A 23452-nucleotide genomic window follows, 5' to 3' on the forward strand; every position below is an offset into this window, starting at 1 on the left:
CAGCTGCTACAGAGGACATTCCACGGCCTCCAGGCGGAGAACCACCAGGAGCACCTTTAAGCAGACAAACAGAAATAAATAAATAAAACAAATTTTAAAAATAGCACAAGCAGCAACAACACCAGCCGCAAGCACATACAACACAACAGATAGCCTGAAACCACAGGGCGACACTAGCCTGGCTGACGCGTCCACATCTCGATGAGATGGTGGTCTGGGAACTAGGTGTGCATTTTGTCGTATTTGAGGCGTGGTTTACAAATGCCTAGAGACGTTGATTGGGCGCTACGAATGTCTATCAAATGGCGTCTGGTTGTTCCCATGCTGCTTTGCGCGCGATTCATAGCCAATTGTATCACTTATACCAGATGACGTATGTAGAGCAACAGAAATTCGACGAGGAAGAAGAAGACGCTTTACTGTGTATGAGAAGACAATGGCGTTTAACGATTATTTTTAAAAGTAAACTTGCGTTCTAAGCTACTTAAAACACTTTCTAAGGCTGCATCGAACGGTAACATTGTTTCCGCTGCCATGTTGGATTAACACTCTACAAGCTTCGGTGTCGCGCATAGACATCGTCATCGTCTTGCTGCCCCCCCCCCCATTCTGTGATTGGTTCCCTAACTGAGGCAAAAATAAGGGCGGTGGTTTCCAGGCTGCCTTTGCAGTGTGAATGAAATCGCACGCAAAGCAGCATGGGAATTCCCAGGCTAGGGCGACAAAGCAACTGCATAGCAAGCATGCGACTAGGCGAATTAATGTGTGTGCATGAACATCCAATAGACCCCAAGACCCAGGCCCCCAGCAGCCCCCACAGAGCACAGAACCTGTGAAGCCCATTGCATCTATATATATTTTATTGATTACTTTTAAGTGGATCTAAATGCAAAAATAAAGAATAATTCACTGTTCCCACTGATAAGCCAACCACTTAGCCCTCTTAGTGACAGACTCCTGCCATTCATGGCTGCATATATATGTATATAAATATAAATGTGATGTTTTCAAAAGTGTTAATATTAATATGTAATGTTAATATGTAAAAGATAATTTTACAATACCTATGATTACTCATGAAATGACAAAGAGTAGGAGGAACATTTCTTGAAAATAATAAAATGGCAAACTGCCTCTGCATTCACGTAACCCACAACTATACCAAACTCTTCCACAAAACTAAAAGATGCTATTACTCAGTTTTATGGTTTGCAAATACAATGCTTTAAAAAAAAGCAAAAAGAAATTATAATAGTGATATTGATTTTGGAGAAAGATGCAAAATATGTTTTAAAGTAGGTAGACAATGTTGAGGTGTGGATTGACATAAGGGTTCAAAGTTTAGGTGGTATAGCTGAGTCGTTTGTTGTTTACAATGATGATGGATAGACTGATAGATGAGATCAGACAAGAGCTCTATGGACTGTGATTGCAAGTCAAAATGTGATCTATAGTGAGGGCAGTGAGCAGGTTTACTCTGTGTGTGTTGGGGAAAAGATGAAGTTAACAGGAAATGCCACACAAGAAGAAAGGAGCAAGGACAACAGAGAAAATTGTGGCTGTGCGATGAGTTTCGGGCCAAAAATCGTTATGTAAATGAAAGAAGTAAAATAAGTAGAATAAGTATGAACATTATTATTATTACTTCTTCCTGTGTTCTTAAAGGTCCAAAGACAATCTCCCTCTTAAGGTCTGATCATTAAATTCTAACCGATGTCACAGCTATAGTACTTGAATATGTGTGTTCTTGAGAATTTGAAATTGTTTAGAAGTAATCCATGGCGCTAACATTCTATGGAAACAAATCATCACCTTGAGAAAAACAAAGGAAAGCCACACCTCCATTAACACAGTTATTTGACAAATGCTGCCAAATTACTTTTGTTTTGCATCTATTACTCATTTTACAGTTTGTGACATGTATACATTATGTGTTTAACAAACTATATTGGGTCAGGAATGCCATGAAGACAGTAAATCCTATGCTAACATATGACTAAAGATATAAACAACTCAAGCATACAGTAAACCACACTAACCAGGGAAGTTTTGTCCCAGAATTTCTTACTAATTACTTTTCCTGACCTTACCAGGAAAACACTATTTGACAGAAAAGTGAAATGAATTACTGTCACATTAAGAATGGTTGCTCACAGTATTATGGGTTATAATATCATATTATATTATATAATAATTATGGGTGCATATTACAAATGTTCACACTTATTCTACTTATTTTACTTCTTCCAGTAACATCACTATTTTTGGCACGAAACTCATCGCGCAGCCACAATTTTCTCTGTTGTCCTTGCTCCTTTCTTCTAGTGTGGCATTTCCTGTTAACTTCATCTTTTCCCCAACACATACAGAGTAAACCTGCTCACTGCCCTCACTATAGATCACATTTTGAATTGCAATCACAGTCCATAGAGCTCTTGTCTGATCTCATCTATCAGTCTATCCATCATCATTGTAAACAACAAACGCCTCAGCTATACCACCTAAACTTTGAACCCTCATTGTCTACCTACTTTAAAATATATTTTGTATCTTTCTCCAAAATCAATATCACTATTATAATTTCTTTTTGCTTTTTTTTTTAAAGCATTGTATTTGCAAACCATAAAACTGAGTAATAGTGCTCAGCATCTTTTAGTTTTGTGGAAGAGTTTGGTATAGTTGTGGGTTACGTGAATGCAGAGGCAGTTTGCCATTTTATTATTTTCAAGAAATGTTCCTCCTACTCTTTGTCATTTCAAGAGTAATCATAGGTATTGTAAAATTATCTCTGTGATTCAACACTTTTGAAAACATCACATTTATATTTATATACATATATATACATAGAGAGAGAGAGATGATGATGAATAGCTTTTAAAATCCTAATCTGCTCCAGCTATCTTGTATATGGGACTTGATTTGAAAAAAAAAGTAGTTCTTACTTGAAAAATAAATCATGCAAAATTCTATAGTTTACATTTTACACTCATCAAAACTTTGGTTGCATAAGAATATATACACAATTATTATATAGGAGCTGTTTGTAAAGTTAGTTTTTGTTTTTTGGTTCTAGTTGTAAATTTAATTGGCTAATTATGAGTAACTTTATTTGATTAATTTCCGTGCTTTATTTGTTTAGAATATTTTGCTAATTGGGTCACACTGGGCACCTGTGTAGGTAGGCACCTGGAGTACCAGCATGCACCTGGGTGGGCCAATGTTTTTTTACCAGGGAAAAGGAGAGAGCAGCAGGCATGGTTTTCTTTTGTTTGTTTTATTGTTTGGAAATAAATCATCAGAAAACCCAAGAATTCATTTTGGACATTCATCTTCTTTTGCCTGCGTTAAACCACATCCCCCATGGTGCATCAGTGGTCTTTTGATTTTGTTTGGTTTAAGTTTAATTTGTTTTTAATGGACAAATGGCCACTACAATTATCATTATTATCATTAGTAGTAGGAGTTGTTGTTGTTATACTAGTATTAGTATTATAAATATGAGTATTACTGACAATCATTATGTATCATCAAGAGGTTTTTTTTTTTACTTCATCATTTATCTAGTGGTCATTCATTATTGTTTTATCTCTGAATCTCTGAATAGATTAGCACCTCCGTACATTTCAGAACTACTCACAGAATATGTTCCTAATCGAGCTCTAAGATCATCAGGTGCTACTTTATTAAGTGTTCCTAGGATGAAATATAAAAAGACGGGTGAAGCTGCTTTCTGTTTTTATGCACCAAAAATCTGGAACTCTCTACCAGTGTAGTCAACAGATATTACAAACTTTAAAAAGCAGCTAAAAACACATCTATACACCCTCACCTTCTACTAGTTTTATGGATTCTATTATTAAAATCTATTAAATTAGGAAATCTTTCCTGCCCACAGCCATCAGCATCTATAATAACTCCTTGATTTAATTGAGCTACATCAACATTTAATTTCCCTCTGGGATAAATAAAGTATTTTTGAATTGAATTGAATTTTAATTATTATTATTACTATTTGTATATTGCATTTGTTGTTTCTCTATTTTATTGGTAAATTATTTTTTCTATTTTTAGTGCTTTGTCTTTGGTTTGTGTCTGTTTCCTCCTCGCTCTGTCCCCCCCGAGTGACATGTTCTATTTTGCTCTATTTTGTTGTTCTTGTGGTTGTTTTACTTTATTTACTTTGTATATTGATCTTATTTGTAAAGCACTTTGAGCTACATTTTATGTATGAAAGGTGCTATATCAATAAATGTATTATTATTATTATTATTATTATTATTATTATTATTATTATTATTATTATCTATGTCATTCACTGCCGTGTCGCTTTTCGAAGTTTTTACTTGTAAATTGTATTTCAGCCACGCGAGGGCAGTGTATCTCCTCACCGGCTGCCATACAGCAACAATACAGAATAGAAGAAGAAGGGTTCGGCGCAAGGCATCAACATGCCCATTGCTGTGACTATGGAGGAAAATTTTGACAAATTATTAGAGCAGTGCGAAGCTCAAGAACTCGAGGTAAGAAGTGGCTCTCGGAATGTATAATTTTTGTATTAGCAATCAACGGTTTCCCGACGCAGTTTCTCTTTGGTAGTGGTAGTAACGTTGCATGTTAGTTTAGGGGTATTTTAGGCTAATGTTATGACTGATAAGCTTTTAAACATCCTGAGACCAGCGGAGTTTGCTTGTAAATAAACCGATTCTCGCGCTTTAAGTGCCATATAAATGTAAAAATGTGTACAGAAGTGACTGAGCGACCATACAGCTTTATTCGGTGCTAACTGCATCTAGAGTCGGAAGCTCGTTGGCCCCAATATCTCCGGTAATATCAAATGTAGCTACAGCTAATAACGTTTTGTTTCAGTTGGGGCATTTAAGGCCAAGCCAACTGGGTGTCGGTAGGTCAACCTTTGGATTGCTGGTTATCTATTTAAATTTAGTAGTAATGTCAGAAAAGGTACCATTTAACACAAGCAGAAACAAAGAAGAATGACATGCTGGACGGCTGTAGGTTGTCAGAGCGTCACCTTGTATTGTAATGTCAGCAGTAAATCCTGAGAGATAATTTTGTTGATGTGAATGAAAACTGAGTTTTGGATTCATTCAGTTACAAGCTGAAATCATCCACCTCCATTCAATTTAACAGGCTCCAGGGGGCATCGCAACACCTCAAGTCTATGCTCAGCTCCTGGCCCTCTATTTGCTCAATAATGACATGTAAGTGAAATGTATATAGGTTTACAGTATATTGATTAAATTGCAGTAATTGCTTTGCTGCCAAAAAATAAATTCTTAGTTGTCATTATTAAGTTTCTTGTTTCTAATTGGTCAACGTCTGCTTTTGTTCCACCAGGAATAATGCCAGATATTTATGGAAGAGGATTCCCCCGGCAATAAAATCAGTAAGTTTGGTAAAACATACATAGCGCCCGAAAAACAGTACAATGCATGGCATGTAATTGTTCTGCCCACACTGCAAAGTAGGGGTGGGCGATATGGAAAAAATGTTGTATCACAATTTTTTTGCATAAAATCACGATTTCGATTTTTTTATCACGATCTTCCATCCAAAAAAAAAAAAAAAAAAAAAGACCAATTACAGTAGAGTTAAGTCGACATGCTGAACCACAGAAGAGCTAAGGGAGTCAAAGAAAGAATTTGGCAATCAACACATTGTAATTGAACTGTAACCCAATTCAAGATGAAAAATAATGATCTAATTGATGACATCTGACACAGTGAGAGTGAAGCAACCGGAACTAGAAAAACGAACCACTGATGACGACTTGACTCCACCTCATGATGCCATTTAGCAACAGATGAGCAACGCTGCATGTTCATTTACTGCAGCCACAGTCCCGCACTGCCATCACCAGAGCGCCCTAAAGGAATACTTTTCAACTGTGTAACGTTTGTCACGGTCGCGGTGCATCCCTTTTCTCTTGCACCGTAGTTAGCTTACGAGCTAGCGGTTTCCTCATCCGACCCGAGAGTGCTGCTGCTGGCCGTGAGTTTCTCCCGTGCGCCGCTATGTGCTGTGCATGGTGCCCCTGCTGCTGTTCCCATTCCTGATGTGGACCAGCAGCAGTGGGTTAGAGTAGAAGAAAACCCGAACCAATTCCAAATTACAGAGGTGGAGTTCCTCTTCTTCACCAGCTCGTCGGCTTGGCTTTCAGCCATGGCTGTCCATGCGTTTTCTAAGTTTTTACAAACACAACATGCAGGCGTGTAAGAAAGTGTCACGACGCACAGTTCGCTATGATTGGTCGGTTAGGTTAAGGACGCCCTACGTCTGCCGCATCGGCCGGAACCAGCATTAAAAAAAATAATAATAAAAATCATTGCGCTGATTGGCAAAGGCGATCTATACGGTTTCTCTAATTTGGTAGATCGCCTGCGATTCTCCACTCTTCCTCGCCAGTCACGATTTTATATCGTCAGATCGCGCACCCCTACTGCAAAGGCAATATATTTACCAATATCCATCCATCCATCCATCCATCCATTTTCTATACCGCTGAATCCGTCGGTCGGGTTATTTACCAATATCTGATGGTAAATGATGTCCATTTCAGCAGCAAATGATGACTACAATCTGAAACCTTATCTTTTGAAACTCTGACTCCCGTGTATCACTTGACAATGGATGACCAGGAGTCTCGGACACGGTGTATGACATTATATCCACTGTATATTTTTTATCCATTCGCAACCAAATTTATTTTAAAAGTAATGTTGCTGAAGTATAAATTACACTTTAATATTAAGAAAGCATGTCAATCTTGACCAGTGTTATTGCCTGACTGCATTCATGTAAATGTGCCTTGCATGATGACAATCTGGGCCTGCACAAGCAACCAAGAAATAAAAAGGTTTCTAATCATTAGTCTATATGAGAAGACCAGTTTGTATATGAAAATGATCTTGTCTCATCACATACTCAGTGTTTATAATAGTTTCTCAAATGGACTGGACATATTTTTCTGTTTTGACAATGTTGCCATTCAAGCCACTTGGCTATATTTAAATATATGATGATATTCCACAGAGACAGTTGGAAGGGGCAAAATCTCTCACATTGTCACAGTGTCAGTCATACATTGCTTGATAACTCTATTCCGCTCCAGTCAGAGCATGTGAACGAAGCGGGGAGCGAGGAAAATATAGTCGTAGCGTAGAGCGAGTTTTTAATCAAATGGCCGGAGCGATTGCTCCGTGCCGCTCCAGTTCTGCTTAGATACCGCTCACACCACGAGTCTAGGGCATTCACAAATCCACCCAGAATTCATCTGTGCCTTCAACAATTAACAAAAAATAATTTTGTTTCTGTGGAATTAATTAATTATCTTATTGAAAGATAATGACCTCACAGTTGTTTAAAGGATCTACTCCACCACATATCCAGCAACATGTTCATTAATTTCTGTTGAAACGGCGGCTTTAGCCAATTTGAAAGCTAGCCGTTTATTTTTTTACTGGTGCTGTAGCTCCAGCAGCATAACAGGTGTTTTGGAGTTTTTACCTTGCAGGTGGTTCTTTATATCTGAATTAGTTATTTTCTGCCCTGCACTTATCATCACCAAGGTACAAAATCTTCCTTTGCATCCACAAATAGAAAAAAAAGTGATAATTTCCAGGACGTAAACGCCACTCACTCTGCTGTACTTAGGTGTTTAACATTAGTGTTCAATGCTGTTTATCCACATAAAGACTTTTTACAAATCCAATAGACATATCAGTTTGTCTTTGTGTAAAACTAATTTTGATAACTTCTTTAGACTGAACACCTGTAATCTTTGGTGCCCCAGATACCACAGGTTGGGAACCACAGTGATATGACATAAAGTTGCTGCCTTATCAATAAACAGTGTTTCAGATATGGATTTTGTTACAAAGAAAGCACAGATTCTAAAATGTACACAATTTTTGACCTCCTGGTACAGATGATAGTTTCAAGATGGGTTCCAGGGATTGGGGTTCCACATTTAGTATAAAATATTAATAAAATTAGTTTTAAATATGCTTAAAATTTCCTCTTTTCTTGCCAAGTGTCGTTCTTGGAAAAAGCCCTGTAGACTCTTTTTACAGAACAGTATAATTTTACATAAAAAATTTGACCTTTTGACAACAATTTTTTTTTTTTTTTTTTTTTAACATTTTTGGGAAATTGTGTTATAACCGGGGCTGCATGGTGGTGTGGTGGTTAGCACCGTCGCCTCACAGCGAGAGGGTTCTAGGTTTAACTCCTGGCTGTGGCCTTTCTGTGTGGAGTTTGCAAGTATGCGTGGGTTCTGTCCGGGTACTCTGGCTTCCTCCCACTGTCCAAAAACATGCATGTTAGGTTAAAGGGGAACTGCGGTATTTTCAACATTAAGCCTCTTTTCTGAGTTGTCTGCAATGTTTTAGAACCCTCCTCACCGCTTTTTTTGATGTTTACTGCTGTCTCTGGTATTTGCCTAATTTTGATTCTTCTCAACCTGCTTCAGAATGGCAAGTCATGTGCATGTCCTAAAAGGTCTGTAAAAGCACCATAAACGTCCGTTTTCAAAATCATCAACTCACCGTAGTGGTTACTGGTGTGCACTGGTAATCCATATCAAATTTCGTGGCGAAAAGTTGCTTCTGTCGTGTTTTATTTGGCAGCTCGTTCATGCTCGCACTATTTTCTTAGCGGTGGCGGAGTAATATCAACAAACATCCAGTACAAAATGTCAAATAAAACACGACAGAAGCAACTTTTCGCAACGAAATTTGACACGGATTACCAGTGCACACCAGTAACCACTCCGGTGAGTTGATGATTTTGAAAACGGACGTTTATGGTGCTTTTACGGACCTTTCTAGACATGCGCATGACTTGCCGTTCTGAAGCAGGTTGAGAAGAATCAAAATTAGGCAAATACCGGAGACAGCAGTAAACATCAAAAAAGCGGTGAGGGGGGTTCTAAAACATTGCAGACGACTCAGAAAAGAGGCTTAATGTTGAAAATACCGCAGTTCTCCTTTAATTGGTGTCTCTAAAATGGTCCCTAGGAGTGAGTGTGTGAGCATGTGTGTCTCGTTTGTCTCTGTGTGGCCCTGTGATGGACTGCCAGCCTGTCCAGGGTGTACCCCGCCTCTCGCCCAATGGCCGCTGGGATAGGCTCCAGCCCCCCCGCGACCCGACCGACGGATTCAGCGGGTATAGAAAATGGATGGATGGATATGTTATAACCAGCAAATGGATTCTTCAGTTATGAGCAAATGATTTTGGTGAATGAAATTCATAGCTGATGTTGTCAGTGCAATGTGGGCAGATGTATGAAAATGATGAATGTTTTTGACAAACTATCCTCAAGCACTGCATTCATACTGATTGGATGAGTGGAAGGGCATACAGCCTATAAGCATCTCATTATCTAACCACATCTGGGGCTGGCATTGAGGCTAAAAATGTAACCACCTTTCTTCATTATCCAAATTATTTGTGTGTACGGTGTTCTAACACCATGAAAATCTGCCAAATCAAATGTAAGGCAAGGCAAGTTTATTTGTATAGCACAATTCAACAACAAGGTGATTCAAAGTGCTCTACAGAGACATTAAAACAGTAGGAATAAAAAGCATGATCTAAAATTTAAACAAAAAAGATAGAAAATCAGTAGTTAAAATATGATTAAGATTTGAAACTCAAGCTTCAGATTTGGAGCTTTATTAAAATGCAGCTGAAAATAGGTGTGTCTTCAACCTGGACTTAAACACACTGAGTGTTTCAGCTGATCTGAGGCTTTCTGGGAGTTTGTTCCAGACATGTGGAGCATAGAAGCTGAATGCAGCTTCTCCATGTCTGGTTCTGACTCTGGGAACTGATTTAAAAAAAAAAAAAATAAAAATAAAAATAAAAAATGGATCCAGATGACCTGAGGGGTCTGGAAGGTTCATACTGGGCCACGAGGTCACTGATGTATTTTGGTCCTAGACCATTCAGAGCTTTATAGACCAGCATCAGAACTTTAAAGTCTACCCTCTGATGGACAGACAGCCAGTGTAAAGACCTCAGAGCTGGACTTATGTGGTCCACTTTTTTGGTCTCAGTGAGGACTCGAGCAGCAGAGTTCTGAAAAAGCTGCAGTTGTCTAACTGACTTTTTAGGTAGACCTGTAAAGATGCTGTTACAGTAATCAAGCCAACTAAAGATGAATGCATGGACTAGTTTTTCCAGCTCCTGGAATGTAGCACACTGAAGTCTTCTGAAATGTCTCCCTTGTTGCATACAGGCGAACCCTGAATTAACAGCTGTTTGGGCTGTTGGCCAGCGCATTTGGCAGAGAGACTTTCCAGGAATCTACACGGCCATTGCAGCGCACCAGTGGTCAGAGAATATTCTTCCGGTCATGGAGGCCCTTCGAGGTAACGCCAAAAAACATGTCCATCTGACCATTCACTCATCATTTTGACATGTCGTGAAGTTCTCAGATTTCCAAATAATATTTATGCAATTTACACATTGATCTCTAGGGAAACAGCTGGGATATTCCCTGTTGGTTTACTGATGTGAGTTCAATATTTACACTCCGTTATTTAGAATTATTAGGGAGACACCAGCTGAGCACTGTTGTAGGTCTCAGCAATACAACTTCTCTGTATCATGAGGGTTAAAATACAGTAGTCTTGATTTCAGTTTACATGCTCTTGAGAACATTGTCATACATCAGAGAAATCATTGTATAGATTTCACTTCTTATAAAGTTATTGCCCTCATGTTCCCAATTGTGGCATTTGTATCATGTGATGTTTGTGCCAGAGTTTAAGAATAGCTTCTCCCAATGTTTACAGTGCGACATGCTTATCTGCCAAACACTATGTTGTAAGACACTTGGGTAATGGCTAATGATTACATTTAATAAATTAGTCTGATAAATATGATATTAAAATGGTTTAATTGAAGTGCTTGAAACCAATTAGCTGTTTTAGACAAGGTACAATGGTCAATAGTGCGACCTTAAATATGTTCTTAAAGTGATTGATATTTACTTGATGTACAAATTCTTTTGACCATTGAAACTATTTTCCTGTCATTGTATAAACTGAAATAACATTTTTCTAGCTGAAATATTGTTTATTTAAAAAAAAACAAAAGCAAAAACAAGTAAAGTTAGATATTAATGAGAGGAGCATAGGAGTAAAACCCCTTATTTGTACAACACACACAAAAAAAAAGGTTCTATAAATAACAGGCTTTGCAAATGACAACAAATAGAATGGAACATGGAAAACACAATGTTGACATTTACTTGTTTACCAATAAGGCTGAGCCCCCTCTTGCAGTTGGTGCCTCGTCACATGCTCCGTGTTTGTCTCAGATCAGTCCACCATTTCAGTCTCTGTTCAAGAGGACACTGCCCACCGGAACATGTGACACATGCAGCACCGAGTAGGAGGGGGGGCATTTCTTTGAAAAGATCCCAGACCAATAGGCAGGAATGTGTGCTCTCGTTGGCGAGGATCAAGTGTCACCAGCTGTGAGGGCTGGTATAAAGGACAGCGCTCCAAGCTCTCAACCAGAATAGAACTTGACATTTCAACTGACTGCACGCACCACAGAAAGAGATTCTTAGAGTTTGCTCTCGATCCGAGTTATTTTGAAAAAAAGTAAGCTAAAGAAAGGAACATAGACTTTTCCATTATGGACGTCCAGAGGACAGGATCTGTGGTTCGGCCACCCAGCCCCATGGATAGCCTTGAGAAGCAGCTGAGCTGTCCCATCTGCCTGGACATGTTCACCAAGCCTGTGGTCATCTTGCCCTGCCAGCACAACCTTTGCCGTAGTTGTGCTAGTGACCTCTATGACTCGCGCAATCCATACCGCTTTTCTGGTGGTGTCTTCCGTTGCCCTACTTGCCGTTTTGAGGTTGTGCTTGACCGACATGGTGTTCATGGCCTCCAGCGCAACCTGTTGGTGGAAAATATCATCGACCTCTATAAGCAGCAGCTAGAAGTTACTAACAGCGGAAGCACAGAAACTAGCCTGAAGCCTAAAGAATCAAAAGAGCCCATGTGCCAAGAACATGATGATGAGAGAATCAACATCTATTGTGTGACCTGCCAACTACCCACTTGCTCCATGTGCAAAGTGTTTGGCCAGCATAAAGACTGTGAAGTAGCACCTCTAGCAAGTGTTTACCAAGCCCAGAAAGGTGAACTGAGTAATGCTATTGATACTTTGGTGGCTAGCAACGGTTGTTTGCAGGCTTTGCTGAACCAGATGGAGGATGCCTGCCGTGCCGTACAAGAGAATGCCCAACGTGCAAAGCAAGGGATTGCCGAACGCTTTGATCTCTTGTATGCTGTTTTAGAGGAGCGCAAGACCATTCTGCTAGAGCAGATTGGAAAAGAGCAAGATGAAAAGGTGACAGCTCTGCGGGCCCTGGCTCAACGATATGGTGAACGGCTGCAGGCGAGTTCGGAGTTGACCGATACAGCCGTAAGGGCTTTAGAACAGGGCGGAGCTGCTGAGTTTCTTTTGGCTTCGAAAAACCTTATCACCCAGACCAAAGATGCAGCCAAGTCCTCTCTGGGGGAAGAGCGGCCCGAACCTGGCTTCGAGAATATGGACCACTTCGCTTTGTCTACAGAACATGTTGAAGCTGTCCTGGCAAAAATGAACTTTGGAATAGGTGATGATGATGAATTTGAGGATGCAGAGGAGGAAGAAGAGGAAGAGTAATCCTAATTGAAATGGTTACAAAGTTAGATATTGTGATGAGTATTTTGCATATTTTCTAATGGTAGTGTTTTCTTAAAGACTGAATTTGATATTGAATGATGGTAGATGAATCATGGGTTGAAATGGTGTGCCCTCTCTATCAGTGCAATATTTATCATTAATGTCATTCTGAACTTCTTTTTATACTTTTGTATTTCAAAGCCACCTAAATGGAAATATGGGTTTCGAGTGATGTGAAAACTGATTGGACATTTTCTTCGTATGGAAATACTCGTTTCCTTTTTCACGTTAATTTGACGACGAACTGATCAACCTTTTATCACCAAATCTGTCTTTACCAATGCCTGGAATAAAATTGCATGAAGTTAAGCACCAGTTTTTGTTCATGTTTGGTTTAATTTAAGATATCACTCTTGAAGTCTTGAAGGGGCACATAAAGAGAAAAACAACTATGGCTTCCTTATATTATTTTGGTTGCACAGATTTTCCCTTGAGTACTTCCCCTGAAATCTTACCCATCTGCTCACTTTACTTGGCTATAGACTGTTTTATAAATAAAAGCTCTTGTCATGTCCTCTCAGCTTTGCCTTTGCTGGTGAAAAGTTGGAGCTATTTTTAAAAGGTGAGAGATGATAGCAGCTCTGGAATAGACTGTCAGGCAAGGACAGGCCAGATCCGGTTTCTGCTCCATAAAACTCCCACCCTCCCACTCATGGATGTCTTGCTCAGCATCTCAAGCCCAATTCTGAAGTGTCAGAGGGCCATGCTAAGAAAGGCCAGTCCAGTTTCAACACGGGTCATCTTGTATCGGTCAAGAGATCATGGTAAAAAAAAATCCCCGTTTTCCCGGGGACTAAGTGACGAAATACCCTTAAAGTGACCTTCATGGTTGGGATCATGCTTAAAAAATGGACCGTCTTAGATGGGAGTTTTGTACCAACTCATTAACTCATCAGTCAATTTCTCCCATAGTCATATGTGAAGGAAGAGACTTCAAAACAGCCCTTTTTTTATTCATGATTTATGGTTTTTAACTGGAAACTGAAAATATTGATAATATAACATATTAGAATTCTCACAGAATAAAATGTAGGTTATTTTACACTTGAACCTTTCAGCCTCCTCTTAAATTAGTACAAAGGCATTGTGAAAAGGAATTGGATATCAGAATGGAAAAATGCTCTTGACAAATCTCTGGCCTTCCCCTACACAGCTGTCTTTTCTCATCCCATTTGTTTTTGTTATGCTGCTAATGGCTCAACAGGCTGAGGGCTTACTGTTGTACACATAACCAGTTGCTAGGCAATAAAGCACCAAAGGCCATAACCCTGAGGTATTTATATGATAGCTGCTGGAGCAGCAGCAAATGCATGCCAGGTTGTCTTGCTGTGAGGCCCAGTCGCTCTCAAAGTAATCTCAACATTTGCTAGATAAATCGGACAGCTTGAGCAGTTAGAAGCTGAAGCCAGTGCCTGCTGATACAGACCAGACATCTGTAGTGTAAGCACCTTACTGCTGGTAATGCTCCACCACCATATTTTGCATGCATCAGTTAACAGGGCCTGATGTTAAATATCCTTAATGATCTACTGCCTTTTAGCTTATGAAGTCATCCTGGTCAATTCAAAGCCCTTCTAACAGAATACTCAATGAATTGAGAGCAAACCCAAGTGATTTAATTTACTTTAGTTGTATTTACCAAGACTTAAACTTGTTTGCTTTGTAATGTAAAATGATATCAAGAATCAGTCAAGAATTCTTTGTTGTCATTAAGCTTCCACATCATGACATATTCAGTTGGTAGCTCTCAGCATCATAAAGGCACAGTATACATTAAACATATCAAAAATACCAGCAATAAATACACTATAAATATGTTTAAATGATCAGGTGATGTTTGCAATATTGTAGTAACGGAGAGATGTAAAAAGGGAAATGAACATGAAATAAAAGTGTAAATTTGTGATAAGTGCAGTACAGTGCCAAGTCCCAGTCTTAAAGGAGAGGTTTGTTTTTTTTAAACCTGGACCTTATTGCTGGAATAAAATACGTTCATCTTCTCACCGATAACAGTCTGAAAGTCGGCATCCTTCGGATGATATTTAGATCGGCGTATATCCATATATAGAGGCATCGGCCGATGCCCCCGTTCATTCCCGTTATATGAACATAAATATCTAAATACCGTCAGAAATAAGGTCCGGGTTTAAAAAAAACCCTAACTTTTCCTTTAAGGGCACGAATGAGTAAGTGAATGTGTCAGTGGAGTACTGGTGGTCTGTGCTACTGTAGGGGGAGATGGATTTTATAGCTCTAATGAGTTTGGTGGTGCGTATTTTTATGTTTCTGCACCGTTTTCCGAAAGGAAGCGGCACAAACAGTACCTGGCCCGGGTGGGTGGGGTCTGCAGCGATTCATCAGGCCCTTTTCCTGGACTCGGCCAGCGTGTCTTGAAGCCAGATTTGGAAGAGGATATCCCACAAACCCCTGTGCTGTTCTCACCATGTCTTTTTTGTCCTTGCCTGTGCAACTGCCGTATCACACTGTCACACTGGAACAGAGGATGCTCTCTATAGTGGTGCTGTAGAAGTTCATGAGCAGCTGAGAGGAGAATCAAACCTGTTTCAGCTTCCTGAGGAAGGGGAGCACTGTTGATGATTCATAGCAGTGTACACTCTCTGGCTTTACTCTTGATTATTTGGTTTTCAAAATGTGAAGTGCCTGTGCTGTTGCTCATTAGCAGCTTTGTTTAAAGACATGACACGAGGCATAAACAGAATGCTCAGATGCTGGAACAACATATTCTTCCTGTTTCTAGAAGATTCCAGAAACTTTCTCTGTGCACTTAAAAAAAGAAATTGAGCACAGATTTACCTCATATCTACTTCATAAAGGCCTCACTGATATTAATGTCCTCACAGAGAGCACCCGGCAAAGAGCGTACAGTCTAGTGGCGCAGGCGTACACATCCATCACAGCAGAAGATTTCGCTGCCTTTGTGGGCTACTCTGTAGAAGAGGCAGTGAAGGGTAAGAGTACACTAATGGAATGGTCCTAAATGTGTGATTAATTCAGTTATTTGTCATTCCATTGTCATCTATGCATTCGGTGATGAGGGTGTTTCCTTTGTCCAAAGGTGTGGTGAGTCAAGGCTGGCAGGCAGATCCAGCTACCAGGATGGTGATGCCCAAAAAGCCAGGTAGGTGGCAGTGTTGCCATATCACATCCCACCCATATCTCTGAGTTGCAGGCATAGCTTTCAGAGACTTTTTTTAATCTCAGTGAAAGACTGATGACATTTACCTTTCTCAAAAATTTTTTAGATTTTTCCATACCCTCCAATAAATTGTTCCTTTCTTTTTACTTTACTTCTTGTGTGCGCCCTCAATTGATCATGTCTCCAAGTCTTTGATAGAGAAAGGTTGAATGGGGCATTAATCCTTGTTCTGTGATGTGATATGTAGCCCAAAAAACATTGGTTGGGTCTGTAATGGCTCAGAACCTCCCTAAAAGGCTCTCTGAAACACCTATGTTACTATGCTGGGTTTAGAATCAGAATCAGAATTCGTTTTTATTGCGTCGTTTGCCCTTATTGGCGTCGTTTCAGAGCTTATCTGGCAACCTCATTATGAAATGCAGGTAGGTGTTGGCGCTATTCGGTTGCCGTTGCTTGATTGGCTGCCCATGCTCTCACTGAAAAGAAAGTACCTGCTCGAAAGTGCCTGCTCGGAATCGTGCAAGGTTTGTGAAACTGTCCTTCGTGAAATGCGCAGAGCAAAGGAAACGTCGGCGGTTGTATGTACTGGGGATGCTGTTAAAAATAAATAAAAGCCATTGATCGTGAACATTGCTTTCCGGGGGAAGAATATGTAACGATCGTAGGGGCGTGTCTGAAAGGGGGTGGCTCTGGATTTGGGTGTGGAGGGGTGATTGCGCCAAAAGTTACTTCACTTTATGCTCAAACACGGATTGGCCCATTTTCTGGCAGCAATTCAAAAAAGGGTGAATACTTGAAACGGAGGTTCTGATACTTGCTGGCACTTCGTGTGTACTCCCCACAGCGGGGAGACTCAGAACTAACACCAAAAAAACGTGAAAAAGATGATTTTGATTCTCGATCACCTTTAAGGATGTGTGTGGGACTTCTTAATCAATGCAAACATACAAGAAGGAGGCGGCAGCAGTCTGTCCTTCTTTTTGTAATCATCGGACCCTACTGAAGCATATGTTGCCCACATGTCCACAGCACACCATTATTTCTTGCTCGTTTGCCTTGTGTCTGACTCAACTCTGCCACTATAAAAAACTTTTGCAGGGTGATTTTGGTCAGAATTCATGCTGGTTGGAATTGATGTGAGGTGTTCAGGCAGATTATCTCCCATTGAAATGGGGAGACTCTGCAGGTAATGTTGTGAAACAGGTTGAGGGAACTATTGAGGTCATACACAGATTTATCTGGCGTGTTTAGCTTGGATCTTGAGTCCTGCTGAGTCCCTCAGCTGGAACACATGGACTGTTGCTGGCAATTTAAAACTGGACTGACTCAGCTTCTCCACCTCTCAATTTCTCCTCAACTCCCCTCTCTCAACAGATCCTCCCCCAGTCTCGTTGGTTCCAAATGAACAGCAGTTGGCCAGACTCACCGACTACGTGGCTTTCCTTGAGAACTGATAACTCACCATAACTGCCGCCTCCCCTTTTAACCAGTTTGGTACTAACAGAAGAGAGAAGTTAAGATTGAATCTTTGTCCATCCTGCAATGCCACACTTCCTCAATAGAGGTGTACCGAAAAACACCCATCAGCTTGCATGAATGCTTCTGGTCTTGGGACTGATCTCCAAGATATGCCTGTTTATGTTCAGCAACTAATGTGTTTTGTTCTTTTAATTTCTACATTGAAAAATTGTAACAGCTCGGACTACAATGTTGTATGATATTCTTTTTTTTTTTTTTGCTATTAGCAACCTGTCTAATGTTTAAATTTGGGTCTGATTTCAAATGTGAGACTCATCACTGTCATTTTGTTATTATTTCTTACCCAACTAACTCACTCCTCGCAATAGTAATGTAAAAATCAACATGTACAGTAGACTGTTCGATTTTAGCGCTTGAAGGTTGTTTTGGTATAAGCTTCGTTAGATAACAGGAGTCATGCATCACTGTTTGAGTTCAGTCTGAAGTCTTTTCAAGTTTTTGTTTTGAAAGCTGAATAAATATTTTTCTGTTTCTAATTATTTTTATCTTATTTGAGAATTTTAAAAGTTTCATGTTGAGCTTTCAGTGAAGCATATTGAATATGTAGAACTTTAACCAAACTGCATAAAAAGGCTACAACCTGTGAGGATGTGGTGTTAAGATGTAAACTGATATTGATGCTAGATTTATTTTCCATTTGCTTGTTTATCTTATACTCTAGATGTTTTTTTTGTTTTTTCTTAGCGAGACTGCAGCGTGCCGTCGTCGCTCAACATAAATCAGCGAGGGAAACTAATCACCTTAATGTCTAAATTGGTATTCGGGGAGCCATGCTCAATACTGTACACATGAAGTGATCATGGATTTCATGGAGAACTGCAAACCTGTGGAAGAGCATACATAGAAACTTACATTTGATCGCAAAACTGTTCTGTCGTATTCAGAACTATATTTAATACGCCCTGATACTATATCGATTGGTTGGTTATCTCAGTTGGTTAGTAGTGGGTTCAATCCCTGTATGGGCCAAGCTTGTGTTTTTCTTATTCATTGAAATGAATCCTCACAAATAACAAATATCACACAATATTCATAAAAAAAAAATACCTGAAATATGTTTAAATATCCCTTATAAACTTTGCTCTTTCTTTGACTCGTAATTTTACCACTCCTTATAATTATGCCACAATTATAATGGCAAGTGGATTTGTTTGGTTTCTGTCACATAGGTTAAAAATAAACAAAAAAATAAAAATATTTTCTCGAGTAAGAGCAGCTTAATAAACTATTGGCCATATCAAAACCAGCCTATCGGGTGGTCTGCTGGATTTGTTATTAGCTAATAGGTGTACCTTCAGTGGTCACTGCACATCAGAGAGGTTCCCAGTTCAAACCTAAGCTGGGGTCTTTCTGTGGGAGATTACTCCAGCTCCAGCTGCTCTGGTTTCCTCCTTCGATTCGATTCAATGATTCCAAATTGGCTCTAGGTATGAGAGTGATGCGTGCTCTTCTGTCTTTGTGTCTGCTTTGTGATGCACTGGTGACTTCTCAAGGGTGTAACCTCGCACGTATAGAGAGTGGATGAATGAAAAGTAGAATCTGTGTTAATATCATCTAAAGAAGAATTTGGCATTGTTACAACCAACACGAATCATAGAAGTGTGATCTGCGCATGCTAATGAGGTACAGAGGGAAAGAGTTTTCTCTGCTACACAGGATGTTCTACCAGCCTCAGAAATCTACAACTGACACTGCACCTCAGATAAGAGTCATTGCATTGATTTTTTTTTTTTCAGATTTCAAGCAGTAGACACATCACACTATAAACTGTTGAGACAACTATGTGAATCATGTTCACATTGTCAAACCGCTGAGATAAATAACCTTTTAAGGAGACTAAGAAGAAGAGAGCTGCTTAGACCACAAAACTCGAAGAATGGACGTTAGACCAGTGCAAATCTGGTCTTCAGTCTGTCTAGATCAAATATGTGAGCAAATTTTATTTGCATGTGTAGTTCCACCATGAAGCACAGAGGAGGAACTGTAATAATATGGGGTGTGATGCTGTAGTGTTGCGAGATTCTGTGAGACTATCGGCAGATTCAAACATTGGCGCGCCTCCAATCGAGCAAACAATATAGTAAGATTATAATTCCGCTAATAACTATAGTTGAAAGAAATATATTTTTGGGTAAAACAAAAACAAAACACATGAGTACAGTGAAGAAAGTTTGGATAGCCTTAGTTACGGATTACATCGACAAATGTTTTAACAGGATCCTCATGGGCCAAACCAACCCCAACTGCCAGTAAAACAGCTTCAACCCCCAAGAAAAGTAGAGTCACCCGGTGTGACGTCTCCAGCTGGTAATGATTCGATGGACATTTTAATATCAATGAATAAGAAATTATCAATTTTTAACGCCCGTTTGTCTCTGTTAGAGATTCTACATAGAGAGTTTCAGACGCTGTGCAGACGCTGGCTGCAGAAAACGCAACCCTCCGAGGGTCGGGGAAGGAGTGAGCCGAATCTCTGATGAAAACAAAAGAATGAAAGAATCAATTATTGATCTCCAGGCTCGCAGCGTGAGGGACAACCTGGTGTTTTCTGGAATCCCGGAGCAGGCAGAAGAGGACCCTGAACTAACGATAAAAAACTTCATCCAAACACATCTTAAACTTCCGGGAGATGCAGTGAGGAACATCACCTGTGTGTTTGTTTCTTTGTTTTTTCTTTGCTTGTCTGCTTGATTCCCTACAGAGGCCGTGGATTGTCTTCTGTTTTGTTTTTACAGGTGTAGCAGCTGGTTGTCTGGTTTTTTTATTGTTTTCTCTGATTGTTTCTTTTTTAATTCTGTTCCGTTTCTTTTTCTTTGCTCTTCCTCTTTGCCTGTGCCCCGGTCAGGTTCGGCACTATTACATGTTGAATATTGTAACAAAAATAAATAAATAAGCAGTTCTTGGGCATCAAGGAGAGTTTTATATTCATAAAGCTTCCCTTGGCAATTCAAATGTGTTTGGCATAAGTGATATTCCAATTACAATTCTGCTGCCATAATGCTGGACAGGACAAGAGTAAGAGGAGCAAGAGGAGCTCAGAGTAATCTTTGGGAACCTCTTCATGACTGCTGGAAAAGTTCCAGGTGATGACTTCACGGAGTTGCTTGAGAGTTGGAAGAGAATGTAAAGCTTTTACTTTGAATATACATAAAAATGTATGTACTGTAAGGCAAGGCAAGGCAATTTTATTTATAGAGCACAATTCGTACATAAGGTAATTCAAAGTGCTTTACAGCAACATAAAATCACAAGAAGGCAATAAAATCATTAAAAAGAAATAAAAAATAAAAAACCCATTAAAAATAATCATTAATCAATTAATTTAAAAGTGAAGAGTGCAGATAAAATACTGTCAGGTGTCATATGCACAGCTAAACAGAACTGTTTTCAGCCTGGATTTAAACATTGTAAGAGTTGAGGCCTGTTTCACATCTTCTGGAAGACTGTTCCAGATGTTAGGAGCATAAAACTGAAACGCAGCCTCACCTTGTTTAGTCCTGACTCTGGGCCCCAGCAGGAGACCCCTCCCTGGGGCAGGAGACCCCTCCCTGAGGTTCTCAAAGCCCGAGTTGGTTCATATGGCTCTAACATGTCAGAGATGTACTTTTGCGCTTGACCATGAAGAGACTTGTACACCAGCAGAGCTGTTTTAAAGTCTATTCTCTGAGCGACAGGAAGCCAGTGCAGAGACCTGAGCACTGGACTAATATGGTCGTATTTCCTGGTTCTAGTCAGGACTCGAGCAGCAGCGTTCTGGATGTACTGCAGCTGTCTTACAGCCCGTTTAGAGAGCCCAGTGAGCAGGCCGTTACAGTAGTCTCACCTGCTGGAGACAAACGCATGGATCAGTCTTTCTAAGTCTGGTTTCTACAGACTTAGAAAGACTACATTGTCTTTTTGTATCTACATTTTGGCCTATGTTTTCGTTAAATAAATAATGACATCGAGTAATGTTCAAATCAGTTTGTGACGGAAACGTATTACTTTGTTGCAAATTGCAGATGGGTCCGAGATACATTGGTGAATTCCATTAGCTTTGTGTAACAACCACAGCTGAAACTCAAATCATGGTAATCATGTTTAGCTAAAACTAACTTTCTGCTGCTCTTGAACATCAAAGTCATCCTGAAAGCACATGTGCTGTGCATGTTTGTTTAGTCTTATTTAAACAATGCGTTGCTATTTGACTAAGTAAACCCATGTAGTATGGAAAATTAGAGATTACACAGTGACATGGTTGCTGGATGAGTTTAACCTCAAAGGGAATGCTTGGCTTGGGAAAGAGGTTACATAAGAGAGGGATTGAGTCAGTAGAGGGAACTCTTCACCAACAGACGGTGATTGTCTGATGTTACACAAGTTATTTGGCATTTCCAGTTGCTGTAATGCATCACATTAGGGCTTTGAGCTTTCGTCAAAGTAGCAATTTTGAGATGAAACGAGAAAAAGTATTTTCTTTCAGTGTTTTTATGGCTTTTCTCTACTTTACTTTAACTTGTGGAGGGGAGGGGGTGGGGTATTTGATTTAATCAACAGCAGTAAAAGCTCCTCCACATTCACAGGGAAAATGTTTCCATGTGGGACGATGAGTCATGAGCATGAGACCAAGAGAAGACTCAAAGAAGATGTGGGAGACGGAATAGAGGAGGGTGATGAGAAACGGATCAGAGAAATGGGAGAAATGGCATAAAGATAAAGCAAGATAGAGTATGGGGAGGAGAGTGAAGGAAACGCTGCAGAGGTGTTTCAGCATGGCTGCCAAATCAACAAACGGAAAAAGAGGGATTAGAAATTGAGGGTAACTGGATTGAAAGTATTTTTTCAAGTGCTCACTGAGGTCAGGAGGCTTTTAGGGACCACGGTATGGTTGCATCTAAAACATCTATGTTACAAATCATGCAAAGAAACAGAGAATGTATGAACATGTGGCAGCTTTTTAACATGCACCACAGTCTGTGTCATTATAAGCCACATCCAAACAGTTTATGCAGCATTTAGAATTGATGGTTCACTTCTGTTAAAAATAGTGTGAGAAAATGTATTTTTCTCATAAAATAAAAATACTTTGAGACATCATAAAGCTGCAGCATTATTAAATCCTGCAGATGCAACCCCTGAAAGTCTCCCAAGAACCATCAGAATGAGTGAAATTCATTCTCACGAATGGAGAATTAGAGGCGCTCTTTCAGTGCAGCTGTTTTCCAAGCCATGCAATCTTGGTTAAGGGTTCTCAGAAAATGACTGTTGGCCCCTCACACCCCTAATACAAGAAATTTCCTGATTTGCTATTAAAAGTGGAGTTACAGCAGGGCTTGAATTACCTTTAACTCTCCTGCTGCCAGCCAAACCTGAATGGCTCTTTTATGCGTCTTTATCGCACACTGCATTCATGTCCTGTGCCCATAAATGTCACCTTTAGACTTTGTATAAATACAGAGGAAATTAAGGGAGTAAGATGTCGACAGCTCACTGGAACACACAAAAGATCGTTTTCATTGTATACAGCTTGAAAGATGACTTTTTGTGTGAAAAAGTCAGTTTAGTAAAATATTTCTGCCTACAGCCTAAAACCCTTTCCAAAGATAATGTTAGTGTTATATAATCCTTTAAAATAAAAAAGAATACATGACTGTAAGTGAACAGCAGATAGCTCTTGCAATGTTCAAGGCTCACACAGCTGGAATACTTAAGACTAGTCTCACCAGAAAATGTGCAATAGGTACATTTGTCCACATTTCAAAAGCACAGTACAGTACCGATCAGTACCTGCACTTTAGTGGGAAAAATGAGAGGTTTCTAATCTAATGCTTAAAGTTAACTGACAATCAGCAACATATGCAGCTTCTGTAATACAGCTAATGATAGCATGCTTCAAGTAGGTGATATGCTCTCGGAACAATGTTAAGCTATTTCACTCTGTGAGTTCTCTTGATGTTTGCAGATATGGTTCACTCAACAAAACTTAGAAGCATGATGTCATATCCCACT

The 23452-nt window shown here is 39.7% G+C and overlaps 2 protein-coding genes across 2 annotated transcripts; both read left to right on the top strand.

Moving 5' to 3' along the window:
• Nucleotides 1-4405: 4405 nt before the first annotated feature.
• Nucleotides 4406-17940, top strand: cops8 (COP9 signalosome subunit 8). Its single transcript, XM_075479116.1, has 7 exons — nt 4406-4520; nt 5149-5219; nt 5356-5404; nt 10259-10391; nt 15630-15737; nt 15845-15907; nt 17300-17940. The coding sequence occupies exons 1-7, from the start codon at nt 4449-4451 to the stop codon at nt 17377-17379; spliced, it is 576 nt and encodes a 191-aa protein (XP_075335231.1). The 5' UTR covers nt 4406-4448; the 3' UTR covers nt 17380-17940.
• trim63b (tripartite motif containing 63b) lies at nt 11525-13083 on the top strand. Its single transcript, XM_075479115.1, has one exon. It carries the CDS (start codon nt 11668-11670, stop codon nt 12706-12708), a length of 1041 nt encoding a protein of 346 aa, XP_075335230.1. The 5' UTR covers nt 11525-11667; the 3' UTR covers nt 12709-13083.
• Nucleotides 17941-23452: the final 5512 nt, after the last annotated feature.

This window comes from Odontesthes bonariensis, chromosome 12, assembly GCF_027942865.1.
Source record: "Odontesthes bonariensis isolate fOdoBon6 chromosome 12, fOdoBon6.hap1, whole genome shotgun sequence".
NCBI lineage: Eukaryota > Metazoa > Chordata > Actinopteri > Atheriniformes > Atherinopsidae > Odontesthes > Odontesthes bonariensis.